This window comes from Tripterygium wilfordii, chromosome 2 (genome assembly GCF_013401445.1).
Source record: "Tripterygium wilfordii isolate XIE 37 chromosome 2, ASM1340144v1, whole genome shotgun sequence".
Taxonomy (NCBI): Eukaryota; Viridiplantae; Streptophyta; class Magnoliopsida; order Celastrales; family Celastraceae; genus Tripterygium; species Tripterygium wilfordii.
The window spans coordinates 10,569,904-10,589,415 of record NC_052233.1 but is presented as its reverse complement, the minus strand read 5'-3'; the positions used below and the strand labels follow the sequence as shown (position 1 = coordinate 10,589,415).

At 38.0% G+C, this 19,512-nt stretch overlaps 3 protein-coding genes and 1 pseudogene across 3 annotated transcripts; 2 read left to right on the top strand and 2 right to left on the bottom strand.

Annotated features, from left to right (window-relative positions):
* Positions 1 to 78: 78 nt before the first annotated feature.
* Positions 79 to 2,047, bottom strand: LOC120011176 (annotated as a pseudogene).
* A 2,264-nt stretch (positions 2,048 to 4,311) lies between these two features.
* On the bottom strand, positions 4,312 to 7,338 carry LOC120006694 (protein DETOXIFICATION 12-like). Its single transcript, XM_038856831.1, has 7 exons — positions 7,063 to 7,338; positions 5,590 to 6,134; positions 5,420 to 5,506; positions 5,209 to 5,265; positions 4,850 to 5,088; positions 4,558 to 4,763; positions 4,312 to 4,472 (listed from the first exon to the last, which is right to left on the bottom strand). Exons 1-7 carry the CDS (start codon positions 7,336 to 7,338, stop codon positions 4,410 to 4,412), a joined length of 1,473 nt encoding a protein of 490 aa, XP_038712759.1. The 3' UTR covers positions 4,312 to 4,409.
* Positions 7,339 to 11,768: 4,430 nt separating this feature from the next.
* Positions 11,769 to 15,687, top strand: LOC120015677 (ATP synthase subunit beta, mitochondrial-like). The gene is made up of 9 exons (XM_038868206.1): positions 11,769 to 12,331; positions 12,918 to 12,993; positions 13,096 to 13,184; positions 13,333 to 13,450; positions 13,540 to 13,643; positions 13,744 to 13,902; positions 14,000 to 14,224; positions 14,316 to 14,627; positions 15,278 to 15,687. The coding sequence occupies exons 1-9, from the start codon at positions 11,855 to 11,857 to the stop codon at positions 15,389 to 15,391; spliced, it is 1,674 nt and encodes a 557-aa protein (XP_038724134.1). The 5' UTR covers positions 11,769 to 11,854; the 3' UTR covers positions 15,392 to 15,687.
* Positions 15,688 to 16,231: 544 nt separating this feature from the next.
* On the top strand, positions 16,232 to 19,384 carry LOC120009227 (fruit protein pKIWI502-like). Its single transcript, XM_038859712.1, has 5 exons — positions 16,232 to 16,900; positions 18,209 to 18,305; positions 18,430 to 18,525; positions 18,658 to 18,738; positions 19,155 to 19,384. The coding sequence occupies exons 1-5, from the start codon at positions 16,341 to 16,343 to the stop codon at positions 19,215 to 19,217; spliced, it is 897 nt and encodes a 298-aa protein (XP_038715640.1). The 5' UTR covers positions 16,232 to 16,340; the 3' UTR covers positions 19,218 to 19,384.
* The last annotated feature ends 128 nt before the right edge of the window (positions 19,385 to 19,512 follow it).

Sequence of the window (19,512 nt, the reverse complement as noted above, 5' to 3'; positions counted from 1 at the left end):
TCCGATATTTCACTATGTTTGAACAAATTATAAGTTGAGAGACTCATCAATACAAGGAGAACAAGCTCAATCTAGATGCTATCTTATTCTCTCAAGCTCTCTCTACAAGAAACAAAAAAGAGAAGAAAACAAATACAATAACCCACCCCACACACGCCAATTGGAACCCCAAGAGCCGCTCTCTCATCTATCTCTTGAATCCCTTCACTCTCTCTCATGTGTGTATCCAAGCATACTGGACATTGATCCCAAACAAGCAAGTACCTGTTGAAGCACTGTTTATAGACATGCTTAGTTGTAGGCTTAAGACTGGGAGTAAGCTGGGGATCTCCCTAACATTGCAATTTCCCTAAATATACATGTTAACATGCTATGCTTGATGCTGCTCTATACATACGCCAAACCATTGTCAGCTGAATGTCTTCCTTCAAAGGCCCTCTCCCTTGCCTTGTTTGCCTGCAATATTTTCTAAAAAATATTACCAAAAGAAAGTTGTGTGTTAACCTGTAATGTGCAGCTTGGTTAAGATTTAAGTTACAGACCTGCTTTTCCCAGTTTGTGCAACCTGTTACAATAAAGAGGAGGACTGTCTGCGTAAAAGCACCGGCTTGTATTCCCATCCAAATGCCCTTCCCTCCTAAGTTTGCCCAGAAACCCAACATTTGAGCACAAGGTATACCACAAAGATAGAATGCCACTAGGTTGACATAAGCTCCTATATGCTGCCATCCGCATCCTTTGGCAACACTAGATTAAGAACAGAAGGCGAAAACTCTTTAAAATCTTCAATGACGAGAGAAGTGTTACTTGCTGAGAAACAGATGGTCTAACCTGAAAGCACTCCTTGTAAGGTGTCTAGTATAATGGAAAATGCAGATCAAGGGAGACATGACAGTGACATAATCCACAACTTCCTTCTCATTGCTGAATGTGTAACCAAAAACGTGCCGGCTAGCGAAGATTGTTGAACTTACTATTGTTGTTTCTATTACTGCAAGAAACATCAGAGCGTGGACAACTATTCGTACAGATTCTGGGTGCCCTGCTCCTAATTCATTTGAGACTCTAGTGCTACAACCCAAAAAGGAAAAAGTAATGTCTTGTCAACAAACAATGCAACAAAAATCAGTGGTAGGTATGAATGTATATATGTAAATGAACATGGATGGCTGTTTATGTTGAGGAAAAAAAAACCTTGCTACTCCACCAAGTCCATGTGGTATCATGGAGAGTGTTACAATTGTTTGGAGACTGTAAAGAAAATTCAACAAAATAAATTATGCAACTATATTTTCTTCCTGGGAACAATGTTATTTAGAAAATCGAACGAGCTCACGTAAAAATTCAAGGCAAATTCTCAAAATTTTGAGACTGTCATGGTATATTCAACTTACGCACTACTAGACAAACATACCATACAGAGAGGACTGAAGTTTCAAGCTGTGGATTAAGTAAAAGCCCCGACAGCAAAACGAGCAACTCATATGACCACCATTCCAGGCTGCAATGGTGAACATTGAAGAAAAATGCTTCAATTTTTTTAATTTCTTTCACAAGAAAATAAATTAAACACATTACCATATCATTACTGCAGAAGGGATGGCAAAGTGGAAAAACTCTCCAACCCCTCGGAACAACTCCATAGAAATTGGCGCACGGGTTTTTGCACAAGCAGAAGAGAACTTCATGTATAACCCTAGAAAAATCACATTTAACCACAAAGAAATATTGAGTGCAAATGCTGCTCCATGATTCTCGAGTCTTGACATAAATACTAAAACCCAACAGAGTGGTATGTGGAGACACACAGTTATGATAGAGATTAGAAACAGGTGGAAAACTAAAATCAATGGGACTTACAACGAGACTGAATCCGGTGATAGCGCAGAAGGAGAATGTAATGGCGGTGCTAGAAAGAGCGAGCTCGCCAAGATGACCAACCATCATGATTGATATTACTTGCAAGAAGTACTGTGAGAAATTCACAGCCACCATTGGTCCTGCTATGTACCCAACTCTCTTCACTTCCACCATTAACACACCCCATGTTAATAATCCCCTGTTTTCCTCTTCTCCTTCTCTAACCAACAAACCCCTTTCAATCTTCTCTGTGTCTCGCGTTTGTGTAGAGAGAATGAAAATAGAGTGATTGTGAAATATAGTTAAGCGAGGGAATTAAAAGGAGAGAAATGTAGTGACCGCATAATTCTTTTACAGCCTTGTTCCATAGCTTCCCGATTCTCCAATTGCTCATTTCCCTTGCTGTAGGATCACAAATAAATTGATTTGAAGATTCTCTCTTCATTGCCTAAAACCGAGTGGGCCGAACCGGATATTGAAAAGCTTGGATAGTGATGGGCTTAGTAAGGACCCATAAATGAATTCAATCCAGGCCCATATTCTCGCATCAGTCCCTGACCAGTTTTGGGTCTGGCGGAGAGGGGGGAATGAGTTCGGCAAATTGAGCACGTGGCCACAATGGTATTTCTCTCAAGCGAATATCGAACGCAAGACCCTCCAAATCCATACAGTTTGACTCTAAAGAGATTCATCAATAAGTTATTGCCCTAATGGTTAGGCTATTTGTAGACGATATTGCGAAGGTCTAATAGATACGTATTATTAGGCAAGCACAATCAAAAATCATTTGGAACGCTTGAATCCATTTTAAAGAAAATGCCAAGATACAATAACAAAATTACAAAGGACACACCTGCTTGGAGATAGATTTTTAAGGGTACATTTTTTGTAGTTGCCTACATTAGCACGCACATGTTGAAACACTGTTTATTGACCTGCCTTAGTCATTGGCTTAAAACTGGGATTAGACTGGGGATATCCCTAAATATACACGCTATACTTGATGCTGCTCTATATATATGTGTTCCTCGTTACACAAGAAAATGCCAACTCACTGATCATTTCTGATTTACTGTTGGAAACATGCAACTCGCAGAAGCGTATAAGTACCTCATAGACATAAACGATAGCTAGACAAATTTCACAAAATTTCTTATCAAATACTAATCACCATAGCACAAACCATATATCAATTAATTGCAAGAAGATTATATACCTTGAGATCTCTCTGATTTGATCTCTAATAATCGGGAACGAATGATGGAGTCAACGAATTTGATACTAAGCTCAAACCTGTGGATCTTCCACTGTATGCACCAATTCCCAAACTTGGATTGAGAAGGTGGTCTCTTTCTCCAATAACCTGAAGAACACAAACCAAAACTAGTGGAAACGATTAGAGAGTAGAGAGGCCAACTGGTGTCTCAAAAACTTGTGTTAACAAAACACACACTATGTGTGTATTTATAGGGTTTGGCCACTCCTAGGGTTTTCTCCCTAGGTGGGCCGGCCCCTAAGCCTTTCCCTCTCCTAATTTCGGTCCATTTTGGCTTTCCTATATTTTCTAGTATTGCGCTTCTGGGCTACAGTGGGGACCAACTAGGAAAAATAAAACATGGGTTTCCTATGAATTTAATTATCAGCCCAAACCCATGGATATAATTATAATTCATAAATTATAATATATTCCACTAAAATATTATAATTGCACTCCCGTTTTTATCTCAAATTAAATCTGAGCCTTTCGTTATACTTGTTCATAAAATTTCTCACGTTAAGTTACAGATACCCGTCAATTAAATATGCCACTGACATATAATATTTAATTGACATCTTTAAATATTTCCTTGAGCTTACCGCTTAACTTATTTGAATGTGTCGGATTAATAAAAAATCCACCTGCAGGGTTTTGACACAATCTCAAATCCTATAAGCATTCTCAAGAGGGTATCATCAATCCATAATTGGACGTGAATTTTATTAACAGATTATTTTTTATCGTACAATTAATGCGGTGACCCAACTCACTTGGTGTTTGTTAGCCTGTACAAAAAGACCTCACCATTTAGCAAAACAAAATTTCGTACATTAAATGCACATGTAGTAATAATTTTTAATAAATTAAGAATATGAACAATTCTATAACGTCTGTGTGAGTGTACAATTTTCCATATAGTCAGACTGGGAAAATTGACTCACATGTAGTCCTGATCAATACACTCCAAGTGTACTGGTATAGTAAGTTCAAGCTTTGCCGCTCTCCGTAACCAAGATAGGTATACTGAAATAGTATACCACAATCAAGCCGACAGTTTGTCCAATTCCGTCTTAGTTGTGATCGCTTACTTATATTCGATAGGAACTTATGAATTGATCTTCCGTGTGCAAGCTTAGACTCTACACACCAATGCATATACCATATAGAATAAAAGACACTGATGCCAATATGTATTTTTTCATTTTAAATGCTAAATATATTTTATTCAAATAAATAAATAGAGTTTGAATATTACATAAAATATTGGCCTTTAGCATACTATTCCTATCATTTACGCCAAACCATTGTCAGCTGAGAGTCTTCCTTCAAAGGCCCTCTCCCTTGCCTTGTTTGCCTGCAATATTTTCTAAAAAACATCACCAAAAGAAAGTTATGTGTTAAACTCTAATGTGCAGCCTGTTAAGATTTAAGTGACAGACCTGCTTTTCCCAGTTTGTGCAACCTGTTGCAATGAAGAGGAGGATTATCTGCGTAAAGGCACCGGTTTGTATGCCCATCCAAAGGCCCTTCCCCCCTAATTTTGCCCAGAAACCCAACATTGCAGCACAAGGTATACCACAAAGATAGAATGCCGCTAGGTTGACATAAGCTCCTATGTCCTGCCATCCGCATCCTCTGGCAACACCTGATTAAGAACAGAAGACAAAAACTCTATAAAATCTTCAATTACCAGAGAAGTGTTACTTGCTGAAAAACAGATGAGGGGCTAACCTGAAAGTACTCCTTGTAAGGAATCTAATATAATGGAAATACAGATCAAGGGAGACATGACAATGACATAATCCACAACTTCCTTCTCGTCGCTGAATGTGTAACCAAAAACGTGTCGGCTAGCAAAGATTGTTGAACTTACAATTGTTGCTTCCACTATTGCAACAAACATCAGAGCGTAGACAACTATACGCGCAGATTTTGGGTGCCCTGCTCCTAATTCATTTGAGATTCTAGTGCTACAACCCAAAAAGGAAAAGGTAATATCTTGTCAACAAACAATGCAACAAAAATCAGTGGTATGTATGAATGTATATATGTAAACGAATATGGATGGGTGTTTATGTTGGGAAAAAAACCTTGCTGCTCCACCAAGTCCATATGGTATCATATAGAGTGTTGAAATTGTTTGAAGACTGTAAAGACAATTCAACAAAATAGATTATGAAACTATATTTTCTTCTGGGAAACAATGTTATTTAGAAAATCGAACAAGCTCATGTACAAATTCTCAATTTTTTTTGAGACTCATAGTATATTCAACTTCAATGCACTGCTATAGAAACATACCATATAGAGAGGACTGAAGTTTCAAGCTGTGGATTAGGCAAAAGCCCTGATAGCAAAACGAGCAACTCATATGACCACCATTCGAGGCTGCAATGATGAACATTGAAGAAAAATGCTTCAAAGATTGTAATGTTTACTGCTTTCACAAGAAAATAAATTAAGCAAATTACCATATCATTACAGCAGAAGGAACGGCAAAGCGGAAAAACTCTCCAATCCCTCGGAACAACTCCACAGAAATTGGTGAACGGGTTTTTGCACAGGCAGAAGAGCACTTCATGTATAACCCAAGAAAAATCGCATTTAACCACATAGAAATACTGAGTGCAAATGCTGCTCCATGATTCTCAAGTCTTGACATAAATACTAAAACCCAACAGAGTGGTATGTGGAGACACAGAGTTATGATAGAGATTATAAACATGGGAAAAATCAAACTCTGCATCTGAAAGAATCGAATCAGCGGTTGAACAATTGCATAAGCAAAGAGTCCAGGAATAAGCCATATTGTAAATCTACCAGCTTCATGAGAAATTTCGGGATCTTGGCCGATTAATACAAGTATCTTTCCCATGTTTATCCATATCAGAGAGATTGGAAGACAAACTAAAATTAGGCAGAATATAGCAGTATAAGTCTGAGTTCCAAGTTTGCGATACTGCTGAGCTCCATAAGCTTGCCCACAAAGAGTTTCCAATGCACTTGCCATCCCCATCTGTTTAACATGCCAAAGTTACATATACTCGGATACTTTGAAGTTCACACTCGATTCAGCTACAAAGCTAGTTCAAAGATAGCGCATTATTAAATCAAATCAATTCATGGTTTCAACCGAATGTAACCAAATAGTATATATATGATACTAAAAGTGTTACTGTTTGATATAGTTCTGTACATAGCCTTGTCTTCTCCTGAAGATTGATTACAAGCAAGAAACAGACGGGCATTATTACATAAACCCGTCTTCATTGGATCTCATTGTAGTCAAAGTTAAGTTGCATACTTATTGGTCGTTGATTAGTTATGGGCCTTTCTGGGTACACTGCACCATTAATTTTTTGCCACAAAGGGTAAGAACAACATGACAAGAAATGTAACTATCTAAGCTCTGAGCTTTCAGGTTAGAAGACAAATCTTAATTTTGACTACACCTTATATTAATATCCCAATATCAATCCTTGATTCCCAGGCTAATGAATAAAATAATTTGATCCATAAAAACCAATAAAAATCCTAGATTCCCTTCAAAAAGTAACAAAACGATGTCACTCTCTCGACCCTTGTTGCACAAACTTAATTGACTGATAAATTAGAAAAAACCAGATTACTCTAAATGAGCCATGGGAATCATAATATATATATATATATATATATATATATAGACCAATTTTTTCATCAGGCTTTACCTTCATAAAGGAAAGTGCGTGAATTTGCAACAAATGACCAATTCAGTACGAATACTCTGTTTAAGTCTTCGTCTTTCTTTGACTTTTGACAAGACAGTGCCATTGATACATGACATTCTGTGCTTTCGACTGTGCTTGATAGGTGTTAATTCTATACTTAAAATTGGGAAAATTAATGCGTAATATAACAAAAAAGCCTAGCTGAGAAGAAGACAAAAATAGGAAGGAAGGACTCACTAGGAAGCTGAAGCCTGTGACACCAGAAAGCGAGACGGCTATGGCGGCACTTGAGAGAGAAAGTTCACCGAGATGACCGGCCATCATCATTGAAATAACTTGCAACAGGAACAGCGACAGATTCACAGCAACCATTGGTGCAGCTATCCAGCCCAATCTCTTCACTTCTTCAAAGAACACCTCCCACGTTAAAGACGAGGAGGAGTAGTCCGAGTCCTCTCTTTGTTTCGGTATCAGATTTTCTTCCATGCCCTTCTTCTCCTCTGCTTTCCTCATCGAAACCTTCAGGTCGTTCTTCTTCCTGCTTCCTTGCTCCGCTTTATCTATCTATCTATCTATCTATCTATTACTTTTTTTTAAAATTGTAAGTGTAGACGTGATTTGATGGCGAGTAGGTATTAGAATTCTCTACTACTGCGTGTGTGAGTGCTTTTCCGTTGTTGTGGTGTGGTTTTTTTGTCATTTTCTGATGGCGTGTGTTATTTTGCCTTTGTTCAAGTGTGTGGTTTTGATGTGGTATTTGAGGTGGCTTTTGGTAAGTGGATTGGGGTCAGTTGCGTCTTTCATATGTGACACATGTGAGTCAACCACAGCAACAGCCGTAGAGGCCTTGAAATAAGTGTACGATAATAAGAGGAGATGAACTACTTCAGTTCATGAACCAAAATGTTGGTGTACTGATTGACACGTATATTACGAAAGAGTTAAAACATATGTCCAGCTCAATGAGTAGTAGTAAATATAAAAAAAATGTATTTCATCAAACAATTGTAAAGCTATAATTTACACTGCTTCAAAGATCTACGTCCTTCAAATTACAAAGTTGTTGAATCTCATCTAAATATACAAAAAAAAAAAAAAAAAAAAACAATATAAGAAAAAGGTCATCTCAACTTCATCTTCACAGGCCTCCTTTGCAATCATTAGCTCTCCACAAAAACCAAAATCCAGCATCGGAGCATCTCTAAATACCCTTAAAAACATCTTCCGCAACAAGAACAGAACAAAAGGTACCCCTAACCAGCCACACCAACGTTTAATATCAACGTAAGTATTGTTGGATTTTGTATAGCAATAAGAAAGTCCCACATCGGAAAAGTATAGAAAGAAATAGTAGTTTATAAGTGCGAACTTAACACACTTACTAAATTAGATAAACATTCATAGATGGGCTTGGGTTGCATGCTTGCCCTATATGATGAGTATATATATATATATATATATATATATCAAAAGATGGGTCTTGGGCCTCTTGGGGTCTCATTGACTTAAGAAATATTCTTTATTTTTTTTCAATCCAATTATAGTTTATTTTTTATCTTAACAGTTATGTTTGTCTGAAGAGTTGTGTCTGATCAACACAAATTCTCTGTGATAACTGCTTGTAAACTGCTTCTTTTCTATTCTATAAATACAAGAAATAACATGAGTTTGAGTACATCAGAAACTCTGACATTCAAACCTTCATCACAAACGTTTTGATCTGAGAGAAAAAGCACCCAGTAAATTCGTCAAGACCAAGAATCAAGTGCTCGATTCTTGGCTACAGATTGTTGAATCCTGGTGGCAGACGCTCATTGAACTATAAGCACAAGAGTAGGGGCGAATTTCTGCTATAGGACATAGCATTACGCTATCCTCAATCTCAATTCAAGTCAGTATTTTGATTGTATCTTTGTTGTATTTATTTTGTTCTTTATTGTAATTATTTAGTTTTAATAAATTCTTTGAATCTAGTATTTTATGCACTGTCATTCCTGATTGTTTCCAACAAGTATTTCACTCCAAACTACAATGGTGTAGAACAATCACCTATTCGTTGTCAAATTCACCTTTCATTTCACTGATGACAACTTTCATGACTGCAGGCACCCAATGAAAGATGATATTAACAATCTCATGCAGTATATCATATTACTGCAACCCTCTATAAGTTACATTTCTCTCGCTCCCTCTACTATCACTCTATAACGCCCAATATGATTACATCATCAAATACATACAGGAATAAGGAAGCACCCGTTGTAACGCGCGGGCACCATAACTAGTTTAATTATAAAAGCGGGCTGAATGAAAAAGAAGGAAAGACCACGTTAATAATATTTTCTTTTAAAATAAAATTTGGCGTGGGCCACATTTGATGATGTATTGTCGTTTTCGAAATCCAAAATCCCCAGTTAGGACTTAGGATTAGGCAAGTAGGCTTTGATAATCTGTCGGAAGGCCACGTCTTCCTGGATTATGGCTATCCCACATACGTCATGTTATGAGGAAAGCATATTTTTGACCACTTACAAAGAGAAACTCTATTACAATTCAGTTCTTACGTTTCATTTCTTTCGGTTTGTCCACTCATTTTATATTAGTGTTTCATGGATAGATTTTTTATAAATCTAGTCAGTCAAATTATTGACATATTACAAAAAAATCAAACTAATTGTTTTTAACCAACTTTTGTATAAGTGGATATTATAAAGACCAAAATTTCACTACGTATTCCATCAGTATTTCAGTATACATAAATGGTTGGAAATGGTCGGTAAAACCATCAATTCATTGGATCCCATTGTAGTCAACCTTAAGTAGCATACTTTATTGGTCATTGATTGGTTATGGGGCATTCTGGGTACGCTGGTAAGCACTACATGAGAAGAAATGTAACCATCTAAGCTTTGAGCTTTCAGGCTAGAAGAGAAATCTAAATTTTGACGACACCTTATATCAATATCCCAATATCTATTCTTGGTTCCCAAGCTAATGAATAAAATAATATCTGCAATACAAAACCAATAAAAGTCATAGATTCCCTTCAAAAGGTGACAAAACGATGTCACTCTCTTGATCATTGTTGCAGAAGCTTAATTGACTGGATTTAATTTGAACCCAACTGAGTAATCAATTTTCTTGATTAGACAAACTCCACTTTGAGATTTAAAAAAAAAAAAAAGAGTCTTCGACAAGAACAATAAATTATAAAAAAAAAAAAAAAAAAATACAGATTATGAACCCTGTGAATCATAATAAATAGCAAACAAACATAGATAACAAACAAAAATTAATCAACATCAAATATGCAGGGTCCATTACCCTATTACAATCTTTGATAATTCAAATTTGTACGTTTAGCAACAAATGATTACGCCAATTTTTTTCACCCTGTTTACCTTAATAAAGAAAAGTGCGTGAAATTTGCAACAAATGACCAGTTGAGTATGAATACTCCGTTTCCCACCCACAATAATGGCGGGCCCAATTTAGGCCACTTTAGAGTAGAGAGGAGGACTTTAGTAGCCTGTCAAAGTCTTCACTTTTCTTTCACTTTCGACGAGAAAGTGCCATTGATACATGGGATTCTCCGTTTTATTTTAAGCTTGTGTGTAAAAGACTAAAAACCTAAAAGTCCTCGAAGATGGGCTTGATATATTGGGCCTACAACTGTGGACCCATGCTAGTCATTCCAAGAGTTCAAGGTGAAGACCAAATCCAGTTGGTCAAAATTAAACTTAGGTCCAATTGCTGGCCACGAATGTTTGCTTCATGTTCGTTCCAATTGTTATTAAGCTTCATTACGGTACTGAATCGATCAATCTCAGATGGAAGTATATGCAAGCATATATAAGCTGGAAAATTTGTGAAACCAAAAAAGATAAATTAATAACCAGAAAAAATATGCATGTGTCATGATTCTTATAAGCATATATATAAATATTTCGGCATTAAAAACAATATGCAAAGACAATGTATCATCAAATACATCTTCTTGGGCAGCACTACCATCAAATACACGGTCGTATGTATGCTGCTTTGCTAAATCATCTTTCCATGGATGCTCAATTGTGAACTCATCTATATATACTTGTAAGCACACCTTTTTTTCTTTTTCAGCATTTTCTTTCTCATTTAAAGGTCTTAAATGACAATATACACTAACCTTGCCGTTCATATATGAAATTGATTCAAAGAATGCGAGGATGTTGTGGAGATAGTCAATTTAATCGAGGTGAGATTGAATAAAATTATTTACAAGTTAAAACTTATTTTATCTCTTATACATGCCTAAAGTGTTTCATTGTTGGCTCCTTTCACTTCCCAATTGCTGTTAAACTTCATTGCGGTACTGAATTGATCAATCTCAGATAGATTGCACGCATGCATATATAAGGGGAAATGCACGTATCCCTAGTGACTTCAAATTCTAGATCTGTCATTGCTCATAATACCGTATAAAACACCAATATGTAAAAAAACATTTACACAAGTGACCATAGCTGAGGATGTGGATGAGAATGACCATGGCTGAGGATGTGGATTTGGAAAATTTTGGTCACATCAAGAATGCCTACTTAGTTGGATCAATTTGATGTCTTCAATAGTTTCAAATCGCCTACATTGCGAAGTCATTAACATGGTATTTGGATATATTTCTCGGACTGGGCCATTCAGCTCACCATTGATGAAAGTTGGGCTTATCTTCGATCTTCGTGAGTTCGTGGACTGGACTTGCCCAAATTCAACAGGCTCCAAAGTGCCTGGCCCGACCTTTTATTTAAATGGGCCACTTCTCAGGCTTTAAAAGGCGCAGTTTCGTCGAATTGTTTATTTAAACGCCATCGTATTTGTTACAGAATTAAAAAATGGGAAATAAAAGGCGTATATACCTATTTTGGGCACAGTAACAGTAAATCAGATCCAGCAAGCAAACAACGTCGGATGTACAAATAGTGAACAACAACACACTACTCACAGAGTAAAGTCTCTTCAAACCCTAGCCACTCTCTCGAAGCCCTCACCAATGGCTTCCCGCAGACTCCTATCTTCGCTTCTCCGATCTTCCGTTCGCCGATCTCCCTCCAAATCTGGTTTGTCAAATCCTAGAATTTCTCCATCTCCCGCCACGCGCGGGGCTTCTCCCTATGGCTACATCCTTAACCGTGTTGCAGAGTATGCTACCTCTGCTGCGGCATTAGCTCCGTCTTCGCCGCCGACGCCGAAGGCCGACGCTAGCAAAAAGGGGAAAATTGTCGATGAGTTCACTGGAAAGGGTGCGATCGGTCAGGTTTGCCAGGTCATCGGTGCTGTGGTCGATGTGAGATTCGTGGAGGGGCTGCCTCCGATTCTAACGGCTCTTGAGGTTCTTGACAATCCGATCCGATTGGTGCTTGAGGTGGCGCAACATTTGGGAGAGAATATGGTTAGAACCATTGCCATGGACGGAACTGAAGGGCTTGTCAGAGGACAGCGCGTGCTTAATACTGGTTCTCCTATTACTGTGAGCCCTCTATTCTTTTTCTTCATTTATGTGCCTGTGGCAATCTTTTTTTTTCGGATTCAATGTCCTGATTAATGGAAACGATATCCCAGTTCCAGATCTAAGTGTTGGGTGGAAGGCTTGAAATTTTTTGCTGATCTCGGGTCTTAACAGTCTGCCAGAGCAAAAGCAATTTTTTTTTTTTATTTCTACATTGCTACCTGCAGCTCCTTACATGTATCTCCCCGTCGTTAATTTCATGTAAACATCTACGTCTTTCTTTTTTCTATGGGTCGGTGTTTTTATTTAATATGGGATATCCACACTGCTTATACTGCTCATCTTGCTGCCCTGTTTTCATGAGTTCTTCCATTTGTTTCCATGATTGTGGCTTTCCTACATTACGATGTGGTTTTTGTTAATTTTTTGCTGAGTAGATTTTGATGTCCTCACTTATCTGGTTTTAATGGTAGAAGCCTTTGTTTGGCCATAAATCTTCCCTTTTGTTGAGTGGGGCAGGTTTGAGTTGCATTGTTATTGTTTTCTTTCTTTTACATTTTTGCGATGTGGATGCTATTGCTTATTTATGCCTTTTGATGCTATTCAGGTTCCTGTTGGTAGGGCTACCCTTGGCCGTATCATGAATGTGATTGGTGAGCCAATCGACGAGAAAGGAGATATAAGTAAGATTCCTTGACCCTTTAATTGAATAGTTATTTTTTGTTAGGTTAGTATAGGTAGTGGTGCTTCTGATGCATTTAATTGACGGTTTATTTCAATGGCAGAAACCGAACATTTCCTGCCCATTCACAGAGAAGCTCCAGCATTTGTTGAACAAGCTACTGAACAACAGATTCTTGTGACTGGTATCAAGGTATTTATTTCTCAATTCTTTTGATGTGTTTCTGCACTGTTGCCATCTTTATCTTGAAAAGGCCAAACTGCATGTGATTAATCAAAGTTGCTAGGAGCATTGAAAAGTTTGGATATTAAGATTAGCATTTTTTATTATTTATCTACAGGTGGTTGATCTCCTTGCACCATACCAGAGAGGTGGAAAGATTGGGTTGTTTGGTGGTGCTGGTGTTGGAAAGACTGTGTTGATTATGGAACTTATTAACAATGTCGCAAAAGCTCATGGTTGGTTTTACTCATATACCTGTGTAGTCTACTAGTTTGCTTTAATATTCCTCACTTTTTATTCAATGTATATTTTTTTCTTGGATCAGGTGGTTTCTCAGTATTTGCTGGTGTTGGGGAACGAACAAGAGAGGGGAATGATTTGTACAGGGAAATGATTGAGAGTGGTGTCATTAAGCTTGATGATAAGCAGGTCAATATTGCTCACAGTGCATAAGCATTTCTCTGACTTTCACATCCTATTATCCCTGATTGCTCACAGCTTTGCTTTCACATTGGGTGTTTCTCACTAGGCTGATAGCAAGTGTGCCCTTGTCTATGGTCAAATGAATGAGCCTCCAGGTGCCCGTGCTCGTGTTGGTCTTACTGGACTGACTGTGGCTGAACACTTCCGTGATGCTGAAGGACAAGATGTGCTTCTCTTTATTGACAACATTTTCCGCTTCACCCAAGTAAGATATAGCTGGTTTTAGAAATTTGGAAGCATCACTTAGGTTCAGTTGCACAGACTGTTACTGTATTTTAAAAAAAAAATTCAACCTCTTGCAGGCTAACTCAGAAGTGTCTGCTTTGCTTGGTCGTATTCCATCTGCCGTTGGTTACCAACCCACATTGGCCACAGATCTTGGAGGTCTTCAGGAGCGTATTACCACCACCAAGAAGGGTTCAATCACGTCTGTCCAGGCCATTTATGTACCTGCTGATGACTTGACAGATCCAGCTCCTGCTACAACCTTTGCTCACTTGGATGCCACAACTGTGTTGTCACGACAGGTATGGCCACATTTAAGTGAAAGTGGCTCTAACGAAAATATTGTTTGTTTTAATGTCTGAATTCCTTCTCCACTCATTTCCTTTGGAACAGATTTCCGAACTTGGAATTTATCCTGCTGTGGATCCACTTGACTCTACATCTCGTATGCTCTCTCCTCATATTTTGGGTGAGGAACACTACAACACTGCTCGTGGGGTGCAGAAAGTTCTTCAAAATTACAAGAATCTGCAAGATATCATTGCCATTTTGGGAATGGATGAGCTAAGTGAAGATGACAAGTTGACTGTTGCCCGTGCTCGTAAGATTCAAAGGTTCTTGAGCCAGCCTTTCCATGTTGCAGAAGTTTTCACTGGTGCTCCTGGCAAGTACGTTGACTTAAAAGAAAGCATTGGCAGCTTCCAGGTAAACAATTCTCTTTTCTTTTTTCGCTTCTTATTTTTTTTTGTGTAGAATAGCATAAGTTGAATATATATTCACAAGTGACTGTTTTCTTAAAGTTCCAGCTATACCTTCTGCATTACATGGGGCAAATCATTTCTCTTATAAAATAAAAAGGTGCTTGTAAGCATATAAACGTTACTCTTAGGTGTTAGGCGCTAAGTTCCATTTGTTAAAGCAGTAGGGAAATGCAATGAATTCCCTTGAAGCTCTATAGAATTCAAAGACAACAACTTGTAAACGTATTTGTTGTGATGAAATCCATTTGTAGATGTGATGCTAATGTCTTGAAGGACTCTGGCTCATTATTTCATTAGTCTGCAAATTTATGTACTTGCTGTTGCCTGGGTAATCAACTAAAATGTTCAAACTTATATTCGAATGAGCTGGGAAGGCACAAATATCTATTGGGGTTATGTGTGTGAATTTTTGAAATCTGTTGGAAAAGTTTTTCTCATACTTGGTGCGATATCATGAACCTTTAGAGTTACTGCATTTTGTAATGAATACAGTGATTCTTTTGTTATCTCAGCTGTTGGTTTGGCGTGAAACACTTGCTATGATGTTGATTTCATTTGAGGACCCTTTTTTGTATCTATTTTTTATTTGACCAGGGAGTGTTGGATGGAAAGTATGATGACCTTTCAGAACAGTCTTTTTACATGGTTGGAGGCATTGAAGAGGTTATTGCGAAGGCTGATAAGATTGCCAAAGAATCTGCTGCCTAATCTAATATCTAGCCTCTGCCTTCTCTTTTGTTCCCCGCTCCCGGCAGTTGTGAAAATCAGTAATTTAGGTTGTGTTGGCAATGCCAGCAACAGGATGTTCATTTTTTTGGTATCCACTGTATCAGGATTTCCCAATTTCTGTTTTAATGTTTATTGCAGAGTGTGAGAGGACTAGACTGGGGGCCTGTGTTGCCAACCATTTTTCCTTGTGATTTAATAAGGGGAAAAAAATGAAAGACAGACATGTATATTTTTACCTTTTTGCCATTGGAAAAAACCATCAGATGCTACAATCATCCCTGGAGTCAATTACCCTACTTTGGTTTATGCCTGCGGCTGAAATCTTCGCTTCTTGGCAAAATGATTACAAATTTTATGTTGGAATCGTGTCATTCTGAGTTTGGCTGCTGAGTCGAATCAACTGATATCTATATGAAATCTGTTTGAATTTGGTATGGATTATATCTGATGAGCATTTGAATTTGATTCGGATTAAATCAAGTTGTACATATATATATATATATTTGAAATTTGGGTTTAAATACAAAATGTTGAATGATAACAAATTGAAAGTCAGACAATCTGAATTTAAATATATTTGAAATTCGGATTTAAATACAAAATTCTGAATGATACCAAATTGAATAAGTCAGACAATCTGAATTTAAACAAAGCGGAGTTTGATGAAACAAATACATCTAAAATTAGATCCGGATTTGTGAGACCAGACAGGTTAATATGTTGTAAACACCTGTAACGGATCCTCCAAATGTACAGGATTGTCTGACAAATAAGACACGTGGACCCAGTTATCTTCCAGCCAAAATTTTACTCTCCGGGCACTTTATCACTCGCCACCTCATCACCTCTTCTAGCGCCGCCTCTCCCTAAAACCGGCGAGCAACAGTCAACTGATATTCCACCCAGAAACCTACCACAGAGAATCATCATGCCCGTTACACTCGCTCTCCCTCCGCCTTCCTTCCATTCTTTTTCCCACAGTGTCCCCTTTGCGTACTTTAGCCCAGCCCTCCCATCAATGTCCATCCTTCGCTACTTGTCATCACATTCCCACCGCTTCAGAAGGCGCGTCGCAACGGTTGCCGCCGCTGTCCGGCAAGATACCACAATCTGGACACAAGCGCCTCTATTGGAGATCGATCCTGTCGCTGAGTCTCTCTTTCATGTCACCATCGATGTCTCCGACTCGCCCGACGTAGCCACATCTCACACTCGCGCGGGCCAGTACATCCAGCTCCGAATTACGGACGTAGCTAAGCCCTCGTTCCTCGCCATTGCCTCGCCTCCTGCTTTCTCGGTGACGAAAGGTGCCTTCGAGTTCTTGGTGAAAAGTATACCAGGATCGATTGCCGAGCTTCTTTGCGGGCTCAAGAAAGGGGATGTAGTTGAGCTGACCCAAGCCATGGGGAATGGCTTTGCAATAGATCGGATCGAACCGCCGGAGAAGTACCCAACAGTTTTTATCTTCGCAACTGGATCAGCAATCAGGTAACTTGGTTTCTAAGCCAAAAAACTGAGGAAAAATATTGGCTTGTTTTTGTTAACTGAATGGTAGAGTTAATAAGAATGTTTTCTGCATTGTATCAGAGTTCCATATTTTAAAATGAATTATAGGTTCTTGATTACATTTACGGGTCATCTGTAAGTTTCACCTACTAGTATCTCATTCGAATAAAGTAACAAACTTGTCAAGTTGAATTAGAAATTTTTGAGTTTCATCTTCTGGTGAAAGTATCTACTTGGTTTGAACGACAACCTTCTTATTCCCTATGAAGGGAACGACGGAAGAGGAAAATTCCTTGAAAATTTGTAGCAGACCAAGCCATTCACTAGTGTTTTTGTCATTCCAAATTCATACTGAAAATCGTTTCTTTTATAGAGGGGGCAGTTTTGGCTATGGAAGATTTGTTCTGATCATATTGTGTGCCTCTGTTGATAAATAACGCGTTCTTTATGGGGTCTTCATTTCTCCTTTTCCCTCCTATGCATGGTGCAGTTACGTAACCCATAGATGGGAGATGAAAGGCTATTATTTCAATTCTAATTGTTGTCCCATTAAGAGTTGATCAAAATTAGGACTAGGTTGCCTACTTTCAATTTCTAATTTCCTATGCCCTGAAATTAGGCACTGTATTAGTGCCACTCTAAACAGTTATTTTTCATTGTGAAGAATTATGCACAAGGGTTTTCGATTCATCCATTTTCATCTTTCCTAACAGTTTGTGATACCATTTCTGCTGTAGTAAGTCGGAGTTTGGCCTTTCTGTCTTTTGGTTAGTGAGTTTTGACTTGTCTGTTTCTTAAGGCTATGGATATATTGGTTTTTCTTTTTTCATTATGCACAATTTTTAATAAGTTTAGAGAGGTACGTACTGTTTCAAGCTAGCCTTCTGCTCGTTTATATGTCAGGGACTCTTTTCAATGCATTTTTATTAGCAATGGCCTTCCAGCAGCTTAACAAAAAATCTTGTGAATTAAAAGGTGGCTGAAGGTGATATGACCTTTTGGAGCTCCCTTTTCTTTTTCTTAATGGAAATGGGGTCTTCCAATTTCTTAACACATGTATGCACATTCCTTGTCCCACAAATGCTTAATGTTGTGACACATTTCATATTTTTTTGACCGTTGGATCTAATCATCTGTAGTAGGAAAGATAACATTCAATAACCAACTTTTTCGTTGACAAAGATCAAATCATATTTGTTTGCTTAATCATGTAAGATGGTGTTAATTTGCTTAATCTTCTAGAGGGATTTGCTCATGCCAAAGTATTTCTATCCTTTCGCTATTGTGCAGTCCAATCAGGTCTCTCATTGAGTCAGGGTTTAGCGATAAAAGATCTGATGTAAGGCTTTATTATGGTGCTAGAAACCTCAAAAGAATGGCTTATCAGGTTTGATGATTTGCTTGCTTGTTCAGTTACAATCTCTGTTTTGCAAAATAAGCGAGTTTTTTTTTTTTTTAATTTTTTTTTTCAAATACAGGTGATTTTGAATCTTGTGCTTCTCACTTTATAGGATAGGTTCAGAGATTGGGAATCCTTGGGTGTAAAGATAGTTCCAGTATTATCACAACCAGATGATAGTTGGAATGGTGAAAAAGGCTACGTGCAGGTAAAGTGTCTGAATGTGCCATTTTAGTTTAATTTTGTAGTGCAGCAATCAAATTCAGATATAATTTTTCTCCGGATGGATTATCAGAATTCAGGAGTCAAATTCAGATATCTTCATGCCATTGTTTTGCAGGCAGCTTTCAGTAGTTTAAAGAAAATTACTAGCCCTATGGCCACGGGTGCTGTGCTGTGTGGGCAGAAACTGATGACTGAGGTTTGCTCTTCTTTTTTTTTGGTTTTGTTTCAAGTCTTAATTCCATATTTCGTTCTTAATGGTATCATTTGCTTAGAGAATGCATGACACATTGGACATCATCCACTGAATTCACGAACTTCAAGATCAAAACTTCCAGTAATGTTGCCCCTTGAACATCTACTTTCTAGATCCATGCCTGCTAATGGAAGATTATTGAATTCATAGTACCCTTGATTAGGATTACCTTTTAGTACAATGATTTTGATTGCACATTGGAGAAGTTACAACTGGTTTGAGTATCAAACGAGCAATGCCATAGGTCTCTAGACATGAATCTTTGACCGTGTGACGCTTCTATTGCCTATCGATATGTGTGAATCGCTAAAATATCTTGCAAAGTAAGTAAGATTAATAGTGTTGTCTGGTTTATGCAGGAAGTTACCTCAATGCTTGTAGCAGATGGAGTCTCCAGTGAAAATATACTGAAGAACTTCTGAAATCCAGTGAAGAGATACTGAAGAACTTCTGAAAAATTTGCGATACAAGGGGTGTAAGCTTCATATTGTTGTATTATTATTGAGCACAAGTGATTCTTTGTCCCAATTCCTGAGTCGAATGTCTCAGATAATAAAAGCAGTTTAGATGGCGTTTATCTTTTAATTTTCCTACTGTTGTTCAATCCTCTTTTTGTCTCCCTTAATGCAGCCTATTAAACAACCTGCAAACGGGGATAGGGAGAGAATCTCAACCTGAAAACTATGCACCGGCATGCTTAAGCATCATATCACCGGC